Below are 24170 nucleotides of genomic sequence, written 5' to 3' on the forward strand. Positions count from 1 at the left end.
GTCATCAACATGACAACTTTAAAAGCTTTGGCTGCAGATGTTAAAAAATAGGATGCTAGTCCAGTGGGCTACGTGAACAAAAACATAACTCAATGCATGACTTGATTTTTTTAATCCTTGATAAAATATATAATCTTATTACCTGTGTATTCATCCATTAGCAGCCATATCATTGAAAATGTACATAGTTTGCTTTTTATTTTATATACCTATGATTAAGAAAAATTACAACTTCTTTTGTTCATTCGATGTAAAGGAATATATATATTTGGGTCTTTAAACTTCATGTTTGTACGTTTTCAAACAACAGTGATTTGTGCTGCAAAAAATCTTAAATCTTATGGTGACATGTATTACTTAGAGTACGTTGTTGAGGAGATGTTTCAAAATTCATAGTTTTCCTGTATTTGTTGATATCCTTCATGTATGTAACCAATAAATAAATAAAAACAAAAGCAACTGGTGGTGTTAATTTAGAGTATTTTGAAGCAAATATCATTGCTAGCAGAGAAACAATATTCCTTATGGCATTGAAATGGTAGGATAAATATTATCTGACGTAAGTCCAAACTTTGATTTATTAAATGAAAACCCATGCTGATCATTGTCAATACATATATAAAATCAAGGACATCATTTTTCACAACATCTTCTGTGATTTTCTTAAAAATGAAACTGATTTAAAAAATGAAAACCCAAGCTCTCTGAATCATTGAAATACCATGCAGGAAAATCATAGACATCATTTTTAAAACACGTGTTTCTAATTGATTGTGACGTCATAAACATAAGCATTTCCCGTATTTTCTTAAAACGTTGCAGTAGACATGAATTTTCAATGGAATTTTCTTTCAGATAACATTGTCCACAGGCATCGCCTACATAGATTTTGAGATATGTGATTTTTCATTGATTTTTTAATTTAATTCTGCACAACATATCCACAAATTAAAGTGGGCGACTGTTGTGGACACACTTTTTCTAAATTATCAATCATGGGCAGAGCAGACAATGACTTTTGAAATATCAGAAATAGGATCATTTGCCATGTATGAGTGAATCGGTCATACTTTTCCAGTTTCCATTGTCATAATAGGGTAAACGTAGAAATTTATATGGGCAATATATATATCAAATATAAACCAATCCTATGAAAAGCAAAAATAACGAAGTGTGATATATATTATCTTAATAATTAAGTTATCAATGCAATTTGTGATCATCGATACGTATGGAAAAACAATAAATGGGGTCACGTGCCTAATGCAAGTATGCATCCTCTACCGAACACCCGTATCAATCTGTAATCTAGGTACTACGGTTTTAAGTGATTTTCAAGACAGTAAGAAGTAAGGAACACACAAAGGAATGCCAAGCAACACAATAGAAACGGCCGTAAAGCATAAAAAATGCTGACTTTAAGTGAATGGGTTGAATGACCTGTAACATTGCCTCATTTGTCACTGGCCCGCCTTTGCTTAATCGTCATAGGATGTATACATGTACATGTAAAAAGTGTCATGTGCAAAATCATATAGCAAATATAAATAAGACTTTTTCATAGAAAGGTGAGGTTATTACTATCATTGAAATAACAGCCTGTGTCACTTTGTTCAATAGGGCGTAGTGAAGTTGATCACAATATTTCTTATGGACTGGTTGTGTGATTTCAATGAAAAGAATACTGCTTTGCATATGAACAGAGAAGCCAACGATGACTTTGACTGACCACGTTTTCTTGCCTATTACAACTGGCATCCTCGTAAACATTCTTTCAGTGCGATAATTCAGGATAATTATTGTTTTGCTGGATTTTCAAATGCAAAGTACTCGTAGTATTAATTTCATAGAAATCAAACATCCAATCGGTGCGAAATGTTAAACTGTGATCAAACACGAAAATGTGAAAATTGTGCACGCTTAATCTTACATGTACAAAGTGACACGCTGTTATTGGAATGATAGCGTTTAACGCAAGAGATAACAATGTGTGTACATTAAAGATTGTGTAATAATTTATTTTGCACACGACACGATTTTAATGTACGACGTACACATACCTTGTGACAGTGAAAACACGGTGATCTAGTTTATTTCTATTTTTATTCACCGTTTTAAATTTTAACTAATAATAAATGCGAAAGCATAAACAATGATAGTATATGGTGAAAATGTTCTGATAACACAGAAAATACGACTATCTTCAATTTGTAGATGAACTTCAAATTTGACAATTAAATAGGTGACATATTTTGAAAAATTAATTATCAATCAATCTTGGAAACTGGAGATTCCTACCTTGGTAACTCTGTGCTAAAATGAATTCTCAGTAATACTAAGTCCTGAATTGTGTGCTCGAAAAAGTACATGTAAAATCAGGTAGGCCAGATTCATAAAAGAAATTAAGATCTTAATTAGTTTTAATATATGTTCATGAGTAATTTTAAACAATAATTTAGTAAAATAAATTGAAAACGAGCACATACATGTTAAATCTATTTTAGTTTTAATTTTTAGAAAGTTTAAGAACCCTCTCTACACTGCACACTAAAGAGTTCTGATTCTCAGGTATTTTTCTGCGGTTAGAGTGATTTGCCCCTAGATCTAAATTTTAAAAAATTGAAATTAACAATATATTACTCAATTTGTAATGAATACAAGTATTCTTAACATTTTTAAAGCCCAAGATCAATTAACTGAACGTTTTATTTACGTGTATTTTCTCTATTGAAGTAATTAACAGTGATTTGTATTCACTGATACTGTGTTGTCTAATCTGTTCATTTTTCAAAGGGATTAAATGCCACGAACACACATACAGTGTAAATTAGACAATAAACTCGTAAAAATATAAAATCCTTTTAAATATATTTTTCTCAATGTCCAAAAAAAATTTTGCACTTGTGTATAGGGTCCTTAAAATACGACATTTTCTCCTTTCTTAAAAAGTATATATGATTAAAACTAACATTTATGCTAATTCAATATCAGATGGAATAATTGAGATAAATTTCGTATGAACATAATATTTATTCATATGTGTCATTTACGTTTTGGCATGAAATATTTCGCTGATTATTATTATTCAATGAGCTACTTCAGGTTATTACACATTATCAACTTTGCTAAATGTTTGCATACGTATATCACAACAGGCTTCATATATTTGCTTTTTAAAGAATATTTCAAATTCCTAGTTTTATATGTGCCCTCCTATTGACTCTCTACTCGCGGAAGTTGGGGGGGGGGGTACTAGTCTAATATGTGCTGGATGTCAATTGTCCTCTAAGTCTTCTTTCCTTTCCTTGTTTAGCTTAATGCAAAGTTTGAATCCACTGACATGAACCATCTTCTTAAATTGAACTTTCCAATTTGGTTACCTATCTTTCACCCCATAATTCCATGCAGTCACTTATACAGGTGATAAACTGGCTTGATTTGAATTGTCTGCGGGATTGCAGAAAATTCTAATTTAAGGACAGATGATACAAACAAAAAATGGATGCCTGGATTGGTATGTATTTTTTGGCATAATTTCATTGCAAATGATGCATATAATAAATTTTTAGAATATAAAGAAATTGTAAACCTGTGGTGTTCAAAAGTCTGCCCTTGTGAAACCATCCTTATTAATCTATACAAATATTTTTCACTTCAAATTCCATTTTTGTGCAAATTTTGATTAAAAATTAAAAACTACGCGGTGAAAGTTATTCATTTTACTCATTTAAACATGACCGAAGTTGTTATTTTCGAATTCTTTGACAAAAGTTTGTTTGTATCATCTGTCCTTAAGCGAGTTTTTCGCGTGTAGAGACGACTTAAAAGGGTTTGGAGGTGTATAAAATATACAGATTTCTTTTCTTTAAATGTGTCTAGAATTATGGAGGGAAAGGTAGATGGTTTACCAATGTTGCAAAGTGGAGAAATTCTCCTAAACAGTGCGCAAACAATCTTGCACCGTAAATTACACATTTTTTCTTCATGACAGGATCTGTAGGATTATGCTTATAAAAGACTAATATATGAAACCATAACGCTACAGCTAGGTAGCTATTATTTAATGAGCGATCCCCTAAGCTGCATGATGTTCATTAGCTTCTGAAAGAAACAGTGAAATAAAAACAAACAAACACTTCATATATGGCACATTAAGTATTTATTTTGTTCTTTACAATGCAAATCTTTCACATGGAGTCATTTTTTGCAAGCACAGGTGCTGTCGGTACAATTACAATTTTCAGGTCCCGTGCAGCCCTTTCCACAACCGCATGTTTCTGAAAACAAAACAGTTTTATGTAATTTATGAAAATTTGAAAGGGAAAATACTGTTTTTAAACATATTCCTTGCAAAAATTGTTCAATTATTTTTTTTTTTACATTTGTTTTGTTTGAATATTTTTAAATACTGCTCTCTTTCCCGGAGATTATTCAGTTGAGAACAATAAACCTCTTAGTATGTCTGATACAGATATAAATGTACATGTTTATTACATGCATACTGGGTATTTCTTCTCTTTTTTTTTTTACCCATTTTCATATTTTTTTCATTCCTGGGTTAAAATACTAACTTACCGCTGCAGTTGCATTTGACTTTACATCCGGGGCATTTACAGCTGGGTCCACATTTACAACTGGGGCCACATTTACATCCACTTGAGGGGCAGGAATCTGCACATTCGCACTTTCCAGCTAGAAAAAAAAAATTTTCATGTATATCGACGTAAAAAGAGCGACAACTCGAACATTTTATAAGGCTTATTATCAGTAATATTTGATACACGTATATGTGATACAAGGAAATTATCCCAACTTACTTTCTAAGCAGTTGCAGGGGTCAGACATTTTTTTGGTTTGAATGCGTGTTTTCTGAAAGGGAAAAATGATGTTTGAAGCTATGATAATTTTGGTACCTCATATTAGTCATGAAATTAATATTGATTTTTCCCATCAGTATCGTAAACATGGTAAAAATTCTATTTTCAAAATAAAGTAAGAAAATATAACCTACCTTTTACTGTCGAGAAATGAAAATTCCTTTTTAAAAGGAGTTCTTATGAGTATCACGCCCTTTGAATAAAGAATACAATATTACGTATATACACGTTATACAAATATTCAGCATCGTGTGCAAATAGCCATTCGTTGTATACACAGTATCGTGTGCAAAATGTATAAATTTTAATTTTTTTTTACAAAGTTGATAAGGGAATGACTATAGACTGTAGTATAAAACAGTTCATATTTATAGCTTACATCAAACCTATCAATGTATAACGTCTTATTAGAACAGGAATAAATGAATCTATTTTCAAGACTTTCCTATACTGTCAGTTGTGTAGATTTATTTTTTTAATATCATTACGTGATCATCATTCCGTTCTTTTCAGATTTCCGTGTTTGTACTTTAGTCAATGTGTTGGGCTTGGTTCATTTGCTGATAAAGTATTGAGAGCTTTGGATAATTGTGCAAATGTACTTGTCACGAGATACATGTAACTGACGTATGTATAAGATATCTATAACTGTAAGAGTATATGTGTAAATGGTAATATTCTTTCTATCTCTCTTGATAGAAATTATCATGCAAATGTTGGATTAGGGTATAACAAGTTGTTTTTAAGAAAAAGCATTATTTATAAGAAATGAATTGTCACTATTTTTGTTGGTTTGATAATTTAATTTTCTTTAAAAATAATGTGCATATATAATTACGATTTTCATATTAACTGTTACTTAAAACTTTTGATGCTATATTTCTCTATCACTTCAGATCTTCACTTGCATTAAAATTTGTAATTATATCGAAGCCGTCATATGAAATTATTTTCCTAATAACTACTGTATAGTTTTCTGACATTTGTGCTGGTTACATTGCACGTATGTAAAATAAACGAGAAATGTTCATGAGAAGAAATGTCTAAGATTAAAAGAAAATCATATACGGAATCACAGTTCGGGGAAATAAAACCTCGAAAACTTATTTTTACTTTTTTAACACGGCTTACTACTAAAGAATAATCAGTTTATTCCTGCCCCTTCTCTTCCCCAATGTATGTTTTCACCGGATTCAAAGAAAAGACCCATACCTTTGAACATATCAAACGCTTGCTACTTGTATGGTTTCACTCTTCAGGAGTGGACGGTCAACAGGAGTGGATCAAATCTCTATGGTTACAAGGGTTCCGTGCTTTACGCCATCTTCACAAGTCGTTATTCTGCATTTTTTGAGTTCATCACTTTTCTTTAGCCCCCCCCCCCGGTTTTTCATTAATATTTCGAATATACTTTATTATACTATGTATACAAGAATATTATATTATCGAAATATTTTCTCGAAAATTATAGTATATTATGCATTTATTTTGTTCTTTAAAATGGAATTCCGTCTGGTGACCATGGAGTCATTTTTGCAGACACAGCTACTGTGAGTACATTTACAGGACTGAGGTCCGATGCATCCCTTTCCACAACCACAGGTTCCTGTAAATTACACAAAATATCAACAGGCATGTAACATTGGTATCTTCTTTCTAAGTTAAAAGGAAACTAGTAAAACAATATTAACAAATAAATCGAACAAACTTTGAAATGAAATAAAATTACGAAAAGTATAGGAAAATATTCAAACTTTAAAAGCTATTCAGTAAGTGAGATTGGTTGTGTGGCAATATGTTTACAACAAACCTTCACTAACATATTACTACATGTTCATGATGTATTACTGTATGTAACAAAACGTGGGGGCCAACTAGCCTTTCAATGAACATTTTCAACAGTAAAAAAATTAGAAAGATTAAGCCGGGGTGGTTCTTCCAGTTCGGGACGTTGATACTTCGTGTGGGAATTTTTATCGAATTGTTTAATGGGATGTATGGCATAGACAGCAAGAAATATTAATTAACTTACAGAAAGAAACAAGCTGTAAAATCTTCATTGTGTATAGGAGATGGTATTTTTGATGCTCATGTATTTTTATAAACTAAATGAAAAAAAAGCATAGACCTAAAGCGAAGGTCTATGAAAAAAAAAGCATTTTACTTTACATCTGGGACATTTGAAGCTGCATGGGTCCACATTTACAACTGGAGTCACATTAATACCCATTTGATGGGCAGGAATCGGCGCACAGATATTTTCCTCCTAGAAAAAAAAAATTGGCAAAAAAATCATGCAGCCAAGGAACGATAACTCTAATTACCTTGAACCAATTCGAAATATTATTTTAGACAGCTGCATGTATCAGAAACTGCTCTCTATCACAGGTGATTCCTGAAAAAGAAAATGAAACTTTTATTCACAAAGAAACCTGTTGGAAAGCCGATGACGATGATGCGTTATATATTTTACGGTCATCAAAACATGTCCATGCTAAGTTGAGCAGGGGAAGACTATAAATGTTGCATAAACCTAGAAACATTTATATATCTTACATCAATGTTATAAATGTTTGTCAACACCATAGAAAAGGATAAAGGAACTTTACAGATTTTCAAGACTTTTTCTATATTGTCAATTGAACTGTATCAATTTATATGTTGTAAGATTTCACATCATATATGTGATCATCTTTCCGTTCTTGGCAAATATTGCTGTTTATACTTTAATCAATTATAAACTGGGTTTCATTCAATCGGTGATAAAGAATACAGAACTTTAGGTAATTTAATACTTTTCATGTAATGAACTTTAAGTACACATGTACATGTACTAGTACTTTTATGAAATATATACATGTACGTAGTTGTGCATAATAACACATGCATAAAGATTGAAAATGTTCTCTCTCTCTCTTTCACTCTCACTCATTTACATAATAGCGCATGCATAAAGATTGAAGTCAAAGATTGAATTCTTTTTTTTTTAATTTATTTTAATTATTATTTTTTTTTTTACAACCTTTCTACATTTCATTCTCTTTTGATCTCCACTTGCATACAAAAATGTGTACTTATACCTGAGCTGTCATATCAAGTTATTTTCGTAATAACTACATATATAATTTATGTACATTTTTGACATTTATGTTGGTGACGTCACACATTTGAAAGAATTGGTTCTGAGGAAAAACTCAAGCAATTTCGAAATTGAAAAATATGTATAATTTGGAATCACGACTTGATGAGATAAAATCATGGAAACTGATTTTTATTAAGGCTTAATGCTGTTACAGAATTACCGGTTTATGTGTCAGCCTCGCATTCCTTTGCAGGAAGTCGAGTTACATTTTAACCCTTCCTCAATATCTGTACAGTATTTCCCCTTTGCATGATAGATCCAATATGTATACGTTGAATTAGACCTATTCCTTAATTTTACCCTATTACATACTTGCTACCTTGTTTTACACATTGGATGTGAGTGGTAAACTAGCGGATACTTACCCCTCCTAGGCACCCTGGTCCCATCTCTGAGATGTACATTGTTCCATGTTTTATGCTCTTTTCACAGCTTTTTGTTATTTATAGATCTTTGATATTGATCACTGCCTGTTATCACCCCCTTTTTTCATTATAGCATACAAGTTCAAGTTCATTTATTGCCTCAAAACCATTTACAATATATGGTACGTGAGAACAAAAGAAAACATATTTTAAATATTATAAATTCAGGTAAGGGATACAAGTGTATGATTAATATAATCAGAAAATGAAATGGGAGAGAAAGAGAAAAACATTCGTTTTACGTAATAATGAGAAAAATAGGGGAAAAATCATGGAGGACAAACTAAATCATATATTTTTAATATAAACATAGAGTTTTTTTTAATGTCTTACCATCTTGTTTTGTCATCATTTGAGAAATTTAAGAATATTTGGTCCAGTAAAGTAGAAGTTGTAAAATAGAATTCATTGATATGTTTTTTTCTATTGTATGACAATGCAGTATATTCAAGTATAAAATGGAAATCGTCGGAAACATGTTGAGCATTACATATCTAATGCCCATCTTCCAAGCTCAAGTGGTAGACCGTAATTAGACCGACGGAATTTGACAAGTATTTTTCTAAATTTTTATGGCTTAATACTTAATTAAAACTAGTTTTCACACTCAAAATTTATTTGAAAATATATATACACAATACCTTTGGATGATCTATTAATGTCAGAGTGCCATTTCTGCATAAATTGATCCTGTGACCTTTGCTTCACAGCAGTGGTAACCAAATTTGGATTAAAATGATAACAAAACTGTTTATTTCAAATATAAGACAGTCCACATGAATCAAAAATACGATGCACTCAGTCAATCCAAGCATTTTTTTACGATGGGCACATTCTAACACAACTACGAAAAGACCGGTAATAAGATTAAAGATTTTTTCCAGCGTCAGTCACTGTTGCTTTCGTAAGGGTCCAAGATATGTTCCTTTTTATTGAATAAACAAACGAAATTGCAATTTTTCTTTATTATGTTACAAGTAAAATAAAAAGGAAAAATATACAGCTCAATGCACTTTTTCAACTCACATGGTTTTTCGCACAAATTACAGTAAGGTCGCATTGTTATAATGCAAAAATTGTATAACGTGACAACAATATGTATTTTAAAAGTGAAGTATAACTTCATTTTGATCTTATTCCATTACTTTAAACATAATTCACACATAATAATTGGTAGAATTTTTGTATGCTGGGTGATAGATTTTGACAGTTCCCAAATGATTTTTTATGGTTTCTCGTCAAATGCAGCCGTCTTTGTATCCGTTCATTTTAAAGCATACCTTTGCCTTGCCTAGATACAGAAACAGTAGAGTTCATGTAACTTCCGTATTTTCTGTACATTAATGTGACACTAAGGCTAATATGGTAGAAGTATTTCTGTTCTATTCGACTGTTTTCCATGTTAAAAAGATGGTATTTTTTCTGATTAATTTTCTGAAATCTGGCATCATGAAAGATACCTTCAAACAAAAAAAATTCAAAGTTTCTGATCATAAATGTTAAAGAATTTCTTTCAATAGTAACAATTTACTATGTTGAAAGATAAACAATACTTTATTATCCAATCCTTTGGCATGATTTCTTTATGCAGTTTTGTCATTTTTCAGCGCTGTATTTCGATAAAACCAACATGAGCAAAGTACTTAGTAAAATACTCATCTGTGAGAAGTCCATTTGAACATTTCAACTAAATAGTATCAAGGAAAGCTTGATTAATTAATTTATGAATACCTATGGTATAATAATACACATGAAACATAATACATGTGTACCAACAAATTTTCTTTAAAAACATCGAGTTTTAAAACTTAAGATTATGATTTTAGAGAATATGCACCTTTATCATGAAATATTTTATAATATAAGGGTTATGTCTCGTACTGAAGCTCGATAATTTTAGGTATTATTGCAAGAAAAATGTGACCTTAATTTGTGCAAAAAACCATGTGAGTTTAAAAAGTGTGTTGAGCTGTATAGTAATACGGCTACTAGTAGATATTTACACAAGTAAATTTATATACGAGGTATTTTATCAAGATTAGGAAATCAGGCCTTGCATTGAGTAATGTGTTTGTTCACATAGCCAATTAGACTGGCATCCTACGTTTTAAGCAAAAAAGCCAAAGCTTTTAATTTTGTCATTTTATGATCATTTTGGAAAGGTTGTACGCATCATTAACAGACAGAAGATCTTAGGAATCTGGACAATACCGTCTGTTGCAAATGCATCAACAATCATCGTGGCAACCAGATTAAAATTTTATTCTCTTGTACGCTTTGAAACGTCCACGTTGACATAATTTCTTTTTCATTTTGACGTATTTTTCTTGCATGTTGACATATTTTTTTCTTGAATGTAGTGTCAGAAAAACGTCACCATAAGTTTTGGAAAAAGGTAACAAGTTTGTTGAATATACAATTGTCAGATGGATTTCCTGGCAAAAAAATATGATAATAGGCTTTTCTTGATGATAAATACGTTGCTGTCTATTTAAATGCCCAGGAGAAGCTGCTCATTTTCTTACCTTTGAGACACTGGTGTTCTGAACTTGGTACATAATACATTTCAAAATTTTTTAGTGAACAACAAATAAACGTTCATGAACATCTGTCATAATTTCTAATCTTTGTATTTTTTTTTATAAAAACAGTTTTGTGTTCCATTTAATATCGACCATAGATTGCCCTGAACCATGTGTTCGAAGAAATTTGCAAACATATACATGACTTAAACGTTGCTATTTATTTAACGATTGTTCTATTGTTCGTGGCAAGAACCACTGTGCTCATTAATAACAATATCTAACAATAAACAAAGGTCTATTCTAACCGCGTATCAGGCAATTTTAAAATTAATGGTCGCTAATGAGTTTCAGTTTTCACAGTAACTTATCCTAAAGGTAAATTATCCTAAAGGTAAAGGTAAAGTAGATTGCTATTTGTGTCCCCCATTTATTGTTTAAAATTACGAAGATCATTCAGACAGGTCTGGAAACACATTTCTACTTATTAAAAAAAATAGACTTTAGAAATGTCCTGTTTAGTGCACATTATATTTATAAATATAATTTATAAATTTTAAATCACAATAAGATTAGTAGGGGTGATATAGATCAATTTCATCGTGCGGCACTAATTTTGAAGAATTAAAATTTTCATAAAAATCAGACATAACACCCGTATATCTTCGTCATCGCTAAGCACATCTTCATCGTTTAAAATTTCATGGATGAATTTTTTTGTTTGTCTTTCTTTCGAAAATATTTGGTATTTTTTCCAACACAACTAACCTATTTTGCCCATGATCGGATGATGCACATTATCTTTTTTTGCACAAAGTTTAAAGCCTACAATGTTTTGGTCAGTATTCAGCTATAGAGTTTTCAAATAATACCCTAGCTGTATTTTATGCATTGATTTCTTGATCTTAAGATGTTTTGACTTTCTAAATGATGATACTTCTTGTGACACAGTGACATTTGGAATATTGCACACCATATTGATAAAGGATAAGAGATCTGATATTAAGATTTATATCTTTCTATATTCTACAAATAAAATCTGGGGCTTCTAAAAAGGTGCGTGTGCTTGGCAAAAAAAAAAATAAATAAATGAATAACAAATTTTAAAAAAATTAAATCAATGCATGTTAATAAAGAAATAATTGAATTATTCTAGATATTATGTAGTGTCTTCCACCTTAACCACCTCTACCTCTCTTCGAAAACAATTCCAACTACTTTAACTGCAACGTTTGGGTGAGATAACATGCACCGCTATAGTATGACTTATTTCGTACATATTACTCAAGGTACAAAAATTAAGTGCATTTATAAAGTGTTTTGCATCTAGAATAGTTCTCATAATTTTCTTCTGACATCGTACCCTCAGAAAACTTTGCTAAAGGAAAAAATACAAAACTTGTTTACCCTTATTTTTACCGATTCATATCCTTTTTGTCAATATATACTTACACAACGGAAATTATGTAGCAAGCTTGATTTTAATTTATTATGTAAACATTTTGCTGAAATGCAATTTAAGCAAAAAATGACCGCTAAGTGATTGGTATTCCATGTATTATTTTCATTTCTTGTGGATCGATCTTATGTATTTTCAGAGATATAATGAAGTTATAAAATAAAGGCAAGATCTTTCAGAGAGAGAGAGAGAGAGAGAGAGAGAGAGAGAGAGAGAGAGAGAGAGAGAGAGAGAGAGAGAGAGATATTTCTAAGTCTATGCCAACCTTAATTACAAGAAATTATCCTAGTTTGTTATTGGAATCAAAAATTTCTCAACAAAAACGTACTATAGTAAGGTCTAATGTAGGGATCCTCAAATAGTGTATTATGTACATGTATATTTAAACAACAATATAACAATCATAGATCTTTCAGGCCCCCCTCCCGATACTGGCCACTCCCTCTTCAGATTTGTCTTTGATTCTTATATTAATTTTATAAGCTTACATTAAAATATATAGAAAAAATCTTCTTAAGAATCACTTGGCCAGAAAAGCTGAAACTTTTGTGAAGGATTCTAGGATAGCGTAGATTCTAAATTAATCAAATCGTGAGCCCCATGGTTAGGGCAGAGCCACAATAGGGAATCCAAGTTTTAAAAGGAAAAATATTTAAAAACCTTCCATTCCCAAGAATCACTGGGCCAGAGAAGCTGACTCTTATGTTGTAGCATCCAGGGGTAGTGTAGTTTCTAAATTGTTCAAATCATGACCACCTGGGGTATAATTGGGCCACCACAATAGGGAATTTATGCTTTACATTGAAATATATTAATAGGATTTTTTTTTATCTTCTTATGAACCCTGGGGTAGAAAAGCTGAAAATTATATGGAAGCATCTTGGGGTAGTGTAGATCCTAAATTGTTGAAATCATGACCCCTGGGGATAGGGTGAGGCCACAATAGGGAATCAACTTTTACAATGAAATATATATATGAAAAATCTTCTCAAGAATCACTAGACCAGAAAAGCTGGGACTTATGTGGAACCATCCTGGCGAAGTGTAGCTTCTTAATTGTTCAAATCATGACCCCGTTGGTAGGGTGGGGTCACAATAGGAAATTCAAGTTTTGCATCGAATTATTATTCCACTCTGAAATAGCTGCTGTTATCGAAAGAAGTGCATAAATGACTTACTTAATGTAAGTACTCACTCGTAGCGATTATCGATCTTGTCAGATATTGAAGTTGGTAAACACTTGATGGCCTTTTGGTTGCAATTTTCTTTTTCAATCTTCCAACATCAACTTGGGTCGGTAAAACATTTTCCTCTTGTTATTGTTGTATTATTAATTTAAAACACCCACCAACCACACCCATTAAGAATACATACTGCTTTTCCTGTTTTTTTTTTAATATTTTCAGACAAAATCTTGTAGCAGAGATCAATATCAACATGCCATGTCCAAACCTAATCAATACTTCAACACGTAGGACTTCCCGGATGAAACTATAGTCGTAGTGAGCAGCTATTTGAATCGAGCAGAAGTAACTATTCCGACTCATAAATGTTTGGACTTTGTCCTATATTGCGGGCATAAAGATGTGGAAGTGATTCATCACCATTTCTGCAGTACCTTATCCATAATCAGTAATGTGAATTTATAGATTCTGGTACGTCTGTCCGTTTCTTTTCCAGCTGTAAGAGATGCTTGTAAACGAGTGGCACTAAGTAAATATCCTCATATGCAGTGATGTAACTCTTGAAAGTTTCAAAGTAAATTTTGGATTTGGATACATATAAATAAGTGTTTGACCTCTGCTTTTCAGAGGGTCAAGGCTTTTACCTAGTGAAATACTAGTAGTGATTTGTGAATTTTGACCTTTCAACTATGAACTTTGAACGTGATTTTGAATATTTAATAAAGTAATGTTTGCATTTTGTTTTGCCAGAGACACCAATAGCTTTTATCATTTGTGTCTCTGGATAAACAATTGTTCCCAATTTTTGCCACAATAAAATTTCGTAGATTTTAGTTTAGGATAAAAATGCAGGATTTATAACTTGGACTCTCATTGACTTCATATCTATTGAACATGACGTAATTTTCCCTCTAGTCAATCAAATATGACGTCATAAAATGCGTCATTTTCCCATATCATGTAAATTCCTTTGATATGGCCTAAAATTGAAGTATTTTAGCTTACCTGTGCCGATGGCTCAAGTGAGCTTTTCTGATCAAAATCTGTCCGTTGTCTGTCGTCGTTAATGTCGTTGTCGTTGTAAACTTTTCACATTTTCATCTTCTTCTCAAGAATCACTGTGCTAATTTCACCTAAACTTGAAAAAAGTATCCTTTGGTGAAGGGAATATAAATTTGTTCAAATGAAGGGCCAGGCCCTCTTCAAAGGGGAGATAATTATGATTTAGTGAAAAATAAATGGCATAATAAAAAAATATTCTTCTCAAGAATCCTGGCCAGGAAAGATGAAACTCCGTGGAAGCATCCTCTGGTAATTTTGATTCAAGATTGTTCAAATCATGACCCCCGGCGAAGGGTGGGGCCACAATGGGGTATCGAAGTTTGAAGTTTTACATAGGAATACATAGGAAAAGTCTTCTTTTCAAGAACGACATGGCCAGGAAAGATGAAACTCACGTGGAAGCATCTTCTGGAAGTGTAGATTCAGGTTTGTTCATATCATGACCCCGGGGGAAGGGTGGGACCACAATGGGTTATTTAAGTTTAACAAAGGAATGCACTGGAAAAATCTTTTAAAAATCTTCTTTTCAAGAACCACTGGGCCAGGAAAGATGAAACTCATGTCGAAGCATCCGCATGTAGTGTAGAGTCAGTTTAGTTCATATCATAACCCCCGGGAGAAGCTTTGGACCACAATAGGGTATCAAAGTTAAAAGTACATATACAGAGGAAAATTCTTTTTCTCAAGAACCACTGGACAGGAAAGATGAAACTCGTGTTTAAGCATATCCTCATGTAGAGAAGATTCAAGTTTGTTCATATCATGACAGGAATAAGGTGAGGCGATAATTGGGTATCAAAGTTTAATATATGAATAGGAAATACATGGGGAAAATTGTTAAAATTCTCCACAAGAACAACAATACCATGATTGATCATCAATATAAAGCATCGAAAAAGGTAATGTTGATTTAAATTTGACCAAATCATGACCAATTAGGAGAATAGGATAAATTGGATCATAACAAAGGAAAATAAAAGACATATCATCTTATAAACAGCAAAGCCATTATATGTCTTATTAATTCAAAAGCATTCTTAGAAGATTTAAGTCTGCTCAAATACACCCCCTCCCCTTCCACCTAGGATCTATTTGGATTGCTGTATATTAAGCAAAAAAATACAAAAAAGTATATATATAGTTTGAAGTATATTAATAAATGTCAACTTCAAAAAAATATTTCAATAAATAAACGGCCATTATGCTCCATTAAATATAACTGAAAGTGAGTAAATTATATTCATTTAAAAGATTAGTACGATAAATTATATTTATTTTAAATCCAATGCTAGTATATGGATTTCTTTCCTAGCACAGTACATGTATCTTAAACAGAAGATTAATTAAACTCAGTAGCCCTCATCCTATGCCATTTTAGGATATAATATCCCGTCTTAGTTGATTTTCTACAGCTTGAGTATCTCTGACCGAGTGGGACCAGTCGGCACGGAATGCATACTCTTCAGAGGCACCTGAGCCCATATTTATGGAGGTCTGTGTTTGCTGTGATTGCTACAACCGATTTGAATTGTTTAAATGGATTTTTTTTAGCTTAATGGCTGTTACTTACATGTACCTCGATATTTCACAATTTTAAGGAAAACTAACAGTCTTCTAACCTAGAATTTTGAAAAAGGTAACTTTTTTAAATTACATCGGCACAGATAAATGTTTTAAAAATAATTTGTTTTTTTTAATTTAGAATTAAGACAAATACATTTTTGACTTATAAAGAATAGAAATTACCCTCTAACGAGTAAATAAATGCTTCGATAAAGAGATTACATAGCACTTTATGGTCTTGCATATTTATTTACATCAATAACCTCCGTAGAAAATAATAATTTCTTTTATTATTTTGGCTTTTTTAATCTAAAATACTTCTTTTTCAGGAATCAACCATTAGGAAGATGACATTGGCTGCCCCAATCAAATGTATATATGATTTTTTTTATACTTATTATAATTAAGATGACGTTTACTCAGGTTTTCAAAAATTAAAACGAATTTTATAAAGTACAGTATGTTTCTTCAAAAATTGTTTTAAATGGATAAAATAAACAAGTTATAACTCAATATCAGAAATATGATGATGCAGAGGAAATTCTGACTAAATTCTTCTGAATCTTTCGTTTTTGTCAAAGTGTTATTTCCTGCAATATCAATTACAAAGTAAATGTTCCTTTAAAGATCTTTTTGTAAATATTCTGTGAGTTAAAGCTCATGAATTATTTCAAATAAGTAAATGTCATTAAAAAAATCAAATATATATACAAAAACCATAAGCAATTGATAAAGAAATAAGTGAATTTCCATTTTATCAGTGGAATTTTTTGTCATATGAGTACAGCAATCGCAACTTCTCGGGCCTTTCCGACTAGCGGGAAAACGACCTCGAATGTATATGGTAGACGCCATGACAACCCTCCCTTTTCGCGATCTTTGAAATAAATGCATGGAGACCTTTTATCTGTGGAATATGGACTTTATTCAATGTAATGATATTACTACTATAGTAGGGACTTCTAACTCCGTCTATCCTATATTTGAATAAACAGGAAATGTATAAATTTTTAACATCCGGTGATGTTAATACATTCGAGGTTGTTTTTCCAACCTCTGACAGACAGACCCGAGATGAGGCGACTGATGAGTACAGTGAATGTCATCGTTACTGACCTTACTTTATATTCTTAAATATTAAGATATCTGTAATTTCATTATAAACATTTTAACTTAAATACTGATATGCGTTATAATAAAACTCAGTATAATTTAATGAATTTCACAATTTTTAGGGGGGGGGGGATCAGTGTGTTAGTAAAAATCATTTAATTTCAAAAGCTAACTGTGAATATTTTGTAATATATGAAGACATGGGAATATGTATTGTCTTTGTAGCTATTGTCAATGGCGTGATGAAGATGGCACTGGAAATCGTGGAACCTACCATACAAGAATGTTCTCATGAGGAGCGCAGGGAAGTAGAAGAACTTATGAAATGCTGCGCTGTAAAGGAAGCTACCCTGACCAACTCCCTTGCCCTCAAAACTTCCGGATGCAGAATTGCGAGAAAAGGTCCGAAAGCTTCTCTCGAATGACGATTATAGGAAAATATGCGAGTATGTCGATAAAGAAACATTTACGATGACGATTACGGGCTCTGAAGCAACCTTTGAGCGTGGAGGCAAAAGATTCCTTGACCCCATACAACTTAACTCCATGGAATGCATTACAAATGCCAGTATTTACCAAATAGCTAGCATTTACATTGAAAGCATATTTCTGGTTCTAGGTGTCATTGGAATTAAACTAAGCTTTGATGAGGCCTTGATACACAAAATAATCAAAGAAATCATTCCAATCGTGGAGCAGCCCGCTTTCAGAAGAATCATAGATGAATTTGTTCACAGCTGGATATCAGGAAATGCTTGGGGAAAGGCAAAGGCAATTTTCACTTTACTGAAAGACACCTATTCTTTTGGCATATTCTGGAAAGTTGTTAAAATCGCTTTTTCGGAAATGTCATGGATGGAACGAATCAAAAATCTCGTCCTGGTTGCCACGATGATTGTTGCTGCATTTGCAACAGACGGTATTGCCCTCATTGCCAGCATCTCTGTCAATGATGCATACAACCTTGCGAAAAAGATCATTAACATGACAAAATTGAAAGCTTTGGCCTCAGATCTTAAAAAAATAGGATGCTAGCTCAATGGACTGCGTGAAAAAAAAATTACCTAATTGCCTGACTTGATTTTATAATCTTGATCAAATATCTAATCTTATTACTTGTATAAACATCTACTGTTAGCAGCTATATTACTGACAAAGTATGTATTTTTCTTTTCTATTTTACATGTAACCATCAGAAAGATTGATTTTATATATACTAATTAGTTATATAAACATGTACTTGATGTAGTCATATTACTGAAAAAGTAGATATTTTTCGTTTTTACTAATATTTTTCATGTAAGCAAAATAAAGAAAAATTACAATATAGGTGTGCCTTAGGCCATCAAATTTCACGTTTGTGCGTATATTAACAACTGTGACGGACGCTGCAAAAAGTCTTAAAATCTTTTAGTCTCATATATTTCGGAGGAAACGTTGTTGATGAGATATTGAAAAGTTCATATTTTTCCTGTATCTATTGATATTCTATTTAACCAAATTAAATAAAAACAAAAGAGCAACTGACGGTGTTAACTCAATTTTGTTCGGTGTGAACATGGTATCCATGTCTTACTTTTAGGAAAGAAATAATATCCCTTGTTACATTACTAGTGGTACTGTGAGCACTGAGCTCACTAAATGATACCCCCCGCCTCCCATAATGTCGATGTGTTGCTTTATATTGTTTTACGGTAATGTGTAAAGAGGAATAAATCGTCCTATCAAATGTTATCCAGAAGCTTCTATATGTGACGTCATAGGTAAACATATAATGGTAAAGTCCATGTTTTGCTATGGAAAACCTAAAATATGTGTCCAATAAAAAAGTAAAATAGGAGGTGCACAATGGCAATATATAATAAAGGTTCTGGGAATGTTTCATTAAATTTCACTCAGTAGTATAAGAGGAGTTGCGGATAAGAGATAAAGCGTAACAGACGGACGGACGTACAGACGGAAATCCCGATTACTATATACCCTCCCACTTTTCAAGCGGGGGATATAAAAATGGTAATATAAATGTTCCTTTATTTTTAATTGTTTTCTCTGTGATAACTCTTTAAATGTTGGGAGAGTTGATTTCCTGATTCCTAATTCAGCAGGTGAAAGACAAGATGCCTCATATGCATGCCAATCTTAGGCGGGACTATTGATGTTTAAATAAGGTCTCGTATATTTTGAATCCTTTAAATTCATATTTATAATTTTGAATATAAAGAATGATTGTCTAGTTTGTTGAGTATGTCAGAGATATCAACAACATTTTAAAACAAGGGTTAACAAATAAGCCCAATTCTAGTGGAACCTACCATACAAGAATGTTCTCATGAGGAGCGCAGGGAAGTAGAAGAACTTATGAAATGCTGCGCTGTAAAGGAAGCTACCCTGACCAACTCCCTTGCCCTCAAAACTTCCGGATGCAGAATTGCGAGAAAAGGTCCGAAAGCTTCTCTCGAATGACGATTATAGGAAAATATGCGAGTATGTCGATAAAGAAACATTTACGATGACGATTACGGGCTCTGAAGCAACCTTTGAGCGTGGAGGCAAAAGATTCCTTGACCCCATACAACTTAACTCCATGGAATGCATTACAAATGCCAGTATTTACCAAATAGCTAGCATTTACATTGAAAGCATATTTCTGGTTCTAGGTGTCATTGGAATTAAACTAAGCTTTGATGAGGCCTTGATACACAAAATAATCAAAGAAATCATTCCAATCGTGGAGCAGCCCGCTTTCAGAAGAATCATAGATGAATTTGTTCACAGCTGGATATCAGGAAATGCTTGGGGAAAGGCAAAGGCAATTTTCACTTTACTGAAAGACACCTATTCTTTTGGCATATTCTGGAAAGTTGTTAAAATCGCTTTTTCGGAAATGTCATGGATGGAACGAATCAAAAATCTCGTCCTGGTTGCCACGATGATTGTTGCTGCATTTGCAACAGACGGTATTGCCCTCATTGCCAGCATCTCTGTCAATGATGCATACAACCTTGCGAAAAAGATCATTAACATGACAAAATTGAAAGCTTTGGCCTCAGATCTTAAAAAAATAGGATGCTAGCTCAATGGACTGCGTGAAAAAAAAATTACCTAATTGCCTGACTTGATTTTATAATCTTGATCAAATATCTAATCTTATTACTTGTATAAACATCTACTGTTAGCAGCTATATTACTGACAAAGTATGTATTTTTCTTTTCTATTTTACATGTAACCATCAGAAAGATTGATTTTATATATACTAATTAGTTATATAAACATGTACTTGATGTAGTCATATTACTGAAAAAGTAGATATTTTTCGTTTTTACTAATATTTTTCATGTAAGCAAAATAAAGAAAAACTAGGAGACTTATTGTTCACAGAACAATAAGAGGTCTTTCCACCTTTTTAAATTTCTTATAGTTTTATATTTTACTCTCTTATTTAATTTTAAGGAAAATGGCTTAAAAAAGAAAATGAAAATTAAAAAAAAATGGAAATGACCTTGACCTTTGACCTTGATCAGATCTTCAAGGTCAAAGGTCAAGGGTCACATTGCAATTGACCCCATGCCTTAATGATTTTTAGTTCTATAGTTATAAGTTTAAATATGAAGTGCAAAGAAGTTAAAGGGCAATAACTCATATAAGGGGTCATTAAATCCTTTAGTACTTATACAATGAAGGTGTGCCTAAAGACCCTTAAGACATCTGTGAAGATTTCATGCCTCTACGATCTACAGTTATGAAGAAGTAGTGATAAAAATGTTTTTCGCATAAGGGGCAATAACTTTTGATAGGGTCAATCTTGGGGAACAAGAATGAAATCTTTGAAATAGTTTTAAGAGTACATATTAATGATGCAAAGACTGTTTGCATATGTTAAAAGACAAAAGAAATATAAAAATAGCTTAATTTCTAATGTTTGAATTGACCTTGACCTTTGACCTTGACAAAATATTCAAGGTCAAAGGTCAAGGGTCACAATGCAATTAACCCCATGCTTCTACCATTTATAGTTTTCAAGATACAAGGTTTAATAGTAAGTATAAAGAAGTTAAAGGGCAATAACTCATATAAGGGGTCATCAGATTCTTTTGCACTTATACAGTGAAGTTAGGCCTAAAGTGAAAGGTCAAGGTCATCCCAAAAAAAAGCACTTAGCCTTATAAACTTGAGTTTTACACTTGAAGCTGAATCTAGGTAAAGATAATGAATATATCTTTTTAAACTTTTGAGAAAAGGTCAATGGTCAAGGTCTAATATCAAGGTCAAAGGTCAAGGTCATTTTAACCAAAAGCCCGTAAATAAACAATTTTGATACTTTCCCAATGACCTTGACCTTTGACCTTGACCTAATATTCAAGGTCAAAGGTCAAAAGATCTCATGCAGTTGGGCCCATGTCTTTACGACTTGTCGTTAAGAAGTTTTTAGTTCTTTGTAAACATCATAAACTGCCAGGGGCAATAACTGCATAAAATGTTTACGAATTCTTTCGCACTAATAGGATGAGAAGTGTACTAAATTAGTTGCAGACATTGTTGAAGGTTTTGTACCTCTACGGTTTACGGTTTCGGAGGAGTAGCGATAACAAGGGTTTACACTAAAAGGGGCACTAACTTTTTGAGGGTTCAATCTTAGGGGACAAGCATGGAATCTCTGAAATGGTTTTAAGAGTACATACTAAAGATGCAAAGAAGTTTAGAATTTGGTAAAGAACAGAAGAGCTATAAAAAATGCTGAATTTTACCTATTTTGAATGACCTTGACCTTTGACCTTGACCTACATTTTAAGGTCAAAGGTCAAGAAATCTTTTGCATTTGGCCCCATGTCTCTACGCCTTGTCGTTTTAGAAAAATTCTTGATATTTGTAAACATCGCAAACATTCAGGGGCAATAATTCATTATAGGAGTTTATGAATCCTTTCGCAATGTTTGATTGGAGAGTCTACTAAATCAGTCGTAAACATTAATAAAGGTTTGGAATCTCTGCGGTTTATGGTTTCGGAGGAGTAGCGATAACAAGCTTTTATTGCGAAAGGGGTCGTAACTCCGAAAGGGGTCAAAGTTCATATACGCAGGGTCAACTGCAAAAATCTTTTACGGAGTACATTTTTATCGACTGAAAATCTTTTCGATAAATCTTGAAACAAAAAATCACACGGCGGAAAAATAATAAAGAAAAAGGAAAAAAAGAAACAGAAGAATATCAATAGGTCTTTCCAGAGAAAGCTGGAAAGACCTAATAATAAACAGAAGAATATCAATAGGTCTTTCCACAGAAAGGTGGAAAGACCTAATTACAATATAGGTGTGCCTTAGGCCATCAAATTTCACGTTTGTGCGTATATTAACAACTGTGACGGACGCTGCAAAAAGTCTTAAAATCTTTTAGTCTCATATATTTCGGAGGAAACGTTGTTGATGAGATATTGAAAAGTTCATATTTTTCCTGTATCTATTGATATTCTATTTAACCAAATTAAATAAAAACAAAAGAGCAACTGACGGTGTTAACTCAATTTTGTTCGGTGTGAACATGGTATCCATGTCTTACTTTTAGGAAAGAAATAATATCCCTTGTTACATTACTAGTGGTACTGTGAGCACTGAGCTCACTAAATGATACCCCCTCCCCCCCGCCTCCCATAATGTCCATGTGTTGCTATATATTGTTTTACGGTAATGTGTAAAGAGGAATAAATCGTCCTATCAAATGTTATCCAGAAGCTTCTATATGTGACGTCATAGGTAAACATATAATGGTAAAGTCCATGTTTTGCTATGGAAAACCTAAAATATGTGTCCAATAAAAAAGTAAAATAGGAGGTGCACAATGGCAATATATAATAAAGGTTCTGGGAATGTTTCATTAAATTTCACTCAGTAGTATAAGAGGAGTTGCGGATAAGAGATAAAGCGTAACAGACGGACGGACGTACAGACGGAAATCCCGATTACTATATACCCTCCCACTTTTCAAGCGGGGGATATAAAAATGGTAATATAAATGTTCCTTTATTTTTAATTGTTTTCTCTGTGATAACTCTTTAAATGTTGGGAGAGTTGATTTCCTGATTCCTAATTCAGCAGGTGAAAGACAAGATGCCTCATATGCATGCCAATCTTAGGCGGGACTATTGATGTTTAAATAAGGTCTCGTATATTTTGAATCCTTTAAATTCATATTTATAATTTTGAATATAAAGAATGATTGTCTAGTTTGTTGAGTATGTCAGAGATATCAACAACATTTTAAAACAAGGGTTAACAAATAAGCCCAATTCTAGGCAGGTAGCAGCAGGGGTGGGGTGGGGGTGTCCATGGGATTTATTTTTCCTAGCAGAACTTTTTAACATAGAAAATGTACATTGTTAGGCCGGTTATTCTTTTGTTGTAGTTTAGAAAATAAGGATAATGTATTAGTGAATGAAAAATGATATTGAATGAAGTTTGATAGGGGCGGGGGGGGGGCAAAATAGGATTTTCCAGTTTTACCAAGTTATCCTTTTTTGCTTTTCTTTTTTTTTTTTAGGGTTACTTTTTTTTCTCTGCCCCCCCCCACCATTTCCATTTTTTTCTATGTCCCTGACGTTTACAACTATTGTTGATACATACCCAATAAACTAGATAGTAATCCTAAAATATGTTAACCCAAAACATAAATCTACGTATGTTAGTACTAGCTACATGATTACTGCAATAGTTATTCGAAATAAAATGCAACATCGTGAGAACGAAAATAAAAACCTTCGAGTTTTTAACCTCCTTGTCATTAAATTAAAAACTTAATGAAATAATTTTTAAATGTTGGTATCATATGTAC

General features: G+C 32.5%; 2 protein-coding genes across 4 annotated transcripts in view; one reads left to right on the top strand and one right to left on the bottom strand.

Annotated features, from left to right (window-relative positions):
• Window positions 1-4142: 4142 nt before the first annotated feature.
• The window catches only part of LOC134265610 (metallothionein-like), a 65346-nt gene continuing 45318 nt past the window's right edge, over window positions 4143-24170 (bottom strand). The window contains exons 1-4 of one of the 2 annotated variants that reach the window (XM_062747833.1): window positions 5012-5104; window positions 4818-4869; window positions 4576-4692; window positions 4143-4277 (exon numbers count right to left, since the gene is read on the bottom strand). In XM_062747833.1, coding sequence (XP_062603817.1) covers window positions 4198-4277; window positions 4576-4692; window positions 4818-4845 — 225 coding nt within the window. In that variant the 5' untranslated portion in view covers window positions 4846-4869; window positions 5012-5104 and the 3' untranslated portion in view covers window positions 4143-4197. Of the gene's footprint in view, window positions 4278-4575; window positions 4693-4817; window positions 4870-5011; window positions 5105-24170 lie in introns of those variants that run through there. The other variant, XM_062747834.1, reaches the window with a different exon arrangement.
• Window positions 16258-18424, top strand: LOC134265606 (uncharacterized). 2 transcript variants are annotated; one of them, XR_009991784.1, is made up of 3 exons: window positions 16258-16307; window positions 16564-16606; window positions 17573-18423. XR_009991784.1 is itself a non-coding variant. In XM_062747828.1 (2 exons), exon 2 carries the CDS (start codon window positions 17819-17821, stop codon window positions 18380-18382), a length of 564 nt encoding a protein of 187 aa, XP_062603812.1. In that variant the 5' UTR covers window positions 16564-16606; window positions 17573-17818; the 3' UTR covers window positions 18383-18424. The 2 variants fall into 2 exon arrangements, 1 of the variants encoding a protein (XP_062603812.1); XM_062747828.1 differs by lacking the exon at window positions 16258-16307 and having other exon boundaries at window positions 17573-18424.

The sequence above is a fragment of the Saccostrea cucullata genome, unplaced genomic scaffold (assembly GCF_032062105.1).
Source record: "Saccostrea cucullata isolate Sc308-1 unplaced genomic scaffold, CSIRO_AGI_Scuc_v1 ctg288, whole genome shotgun sequence".
NCBI classification, from domain to species: domain Eukaryota; kingdom Metazoa; phylum Mollusca; class Bivalvia; order Ostreida; family Ostreidae; genus Saccostrea; species Saccostrea cuccullata.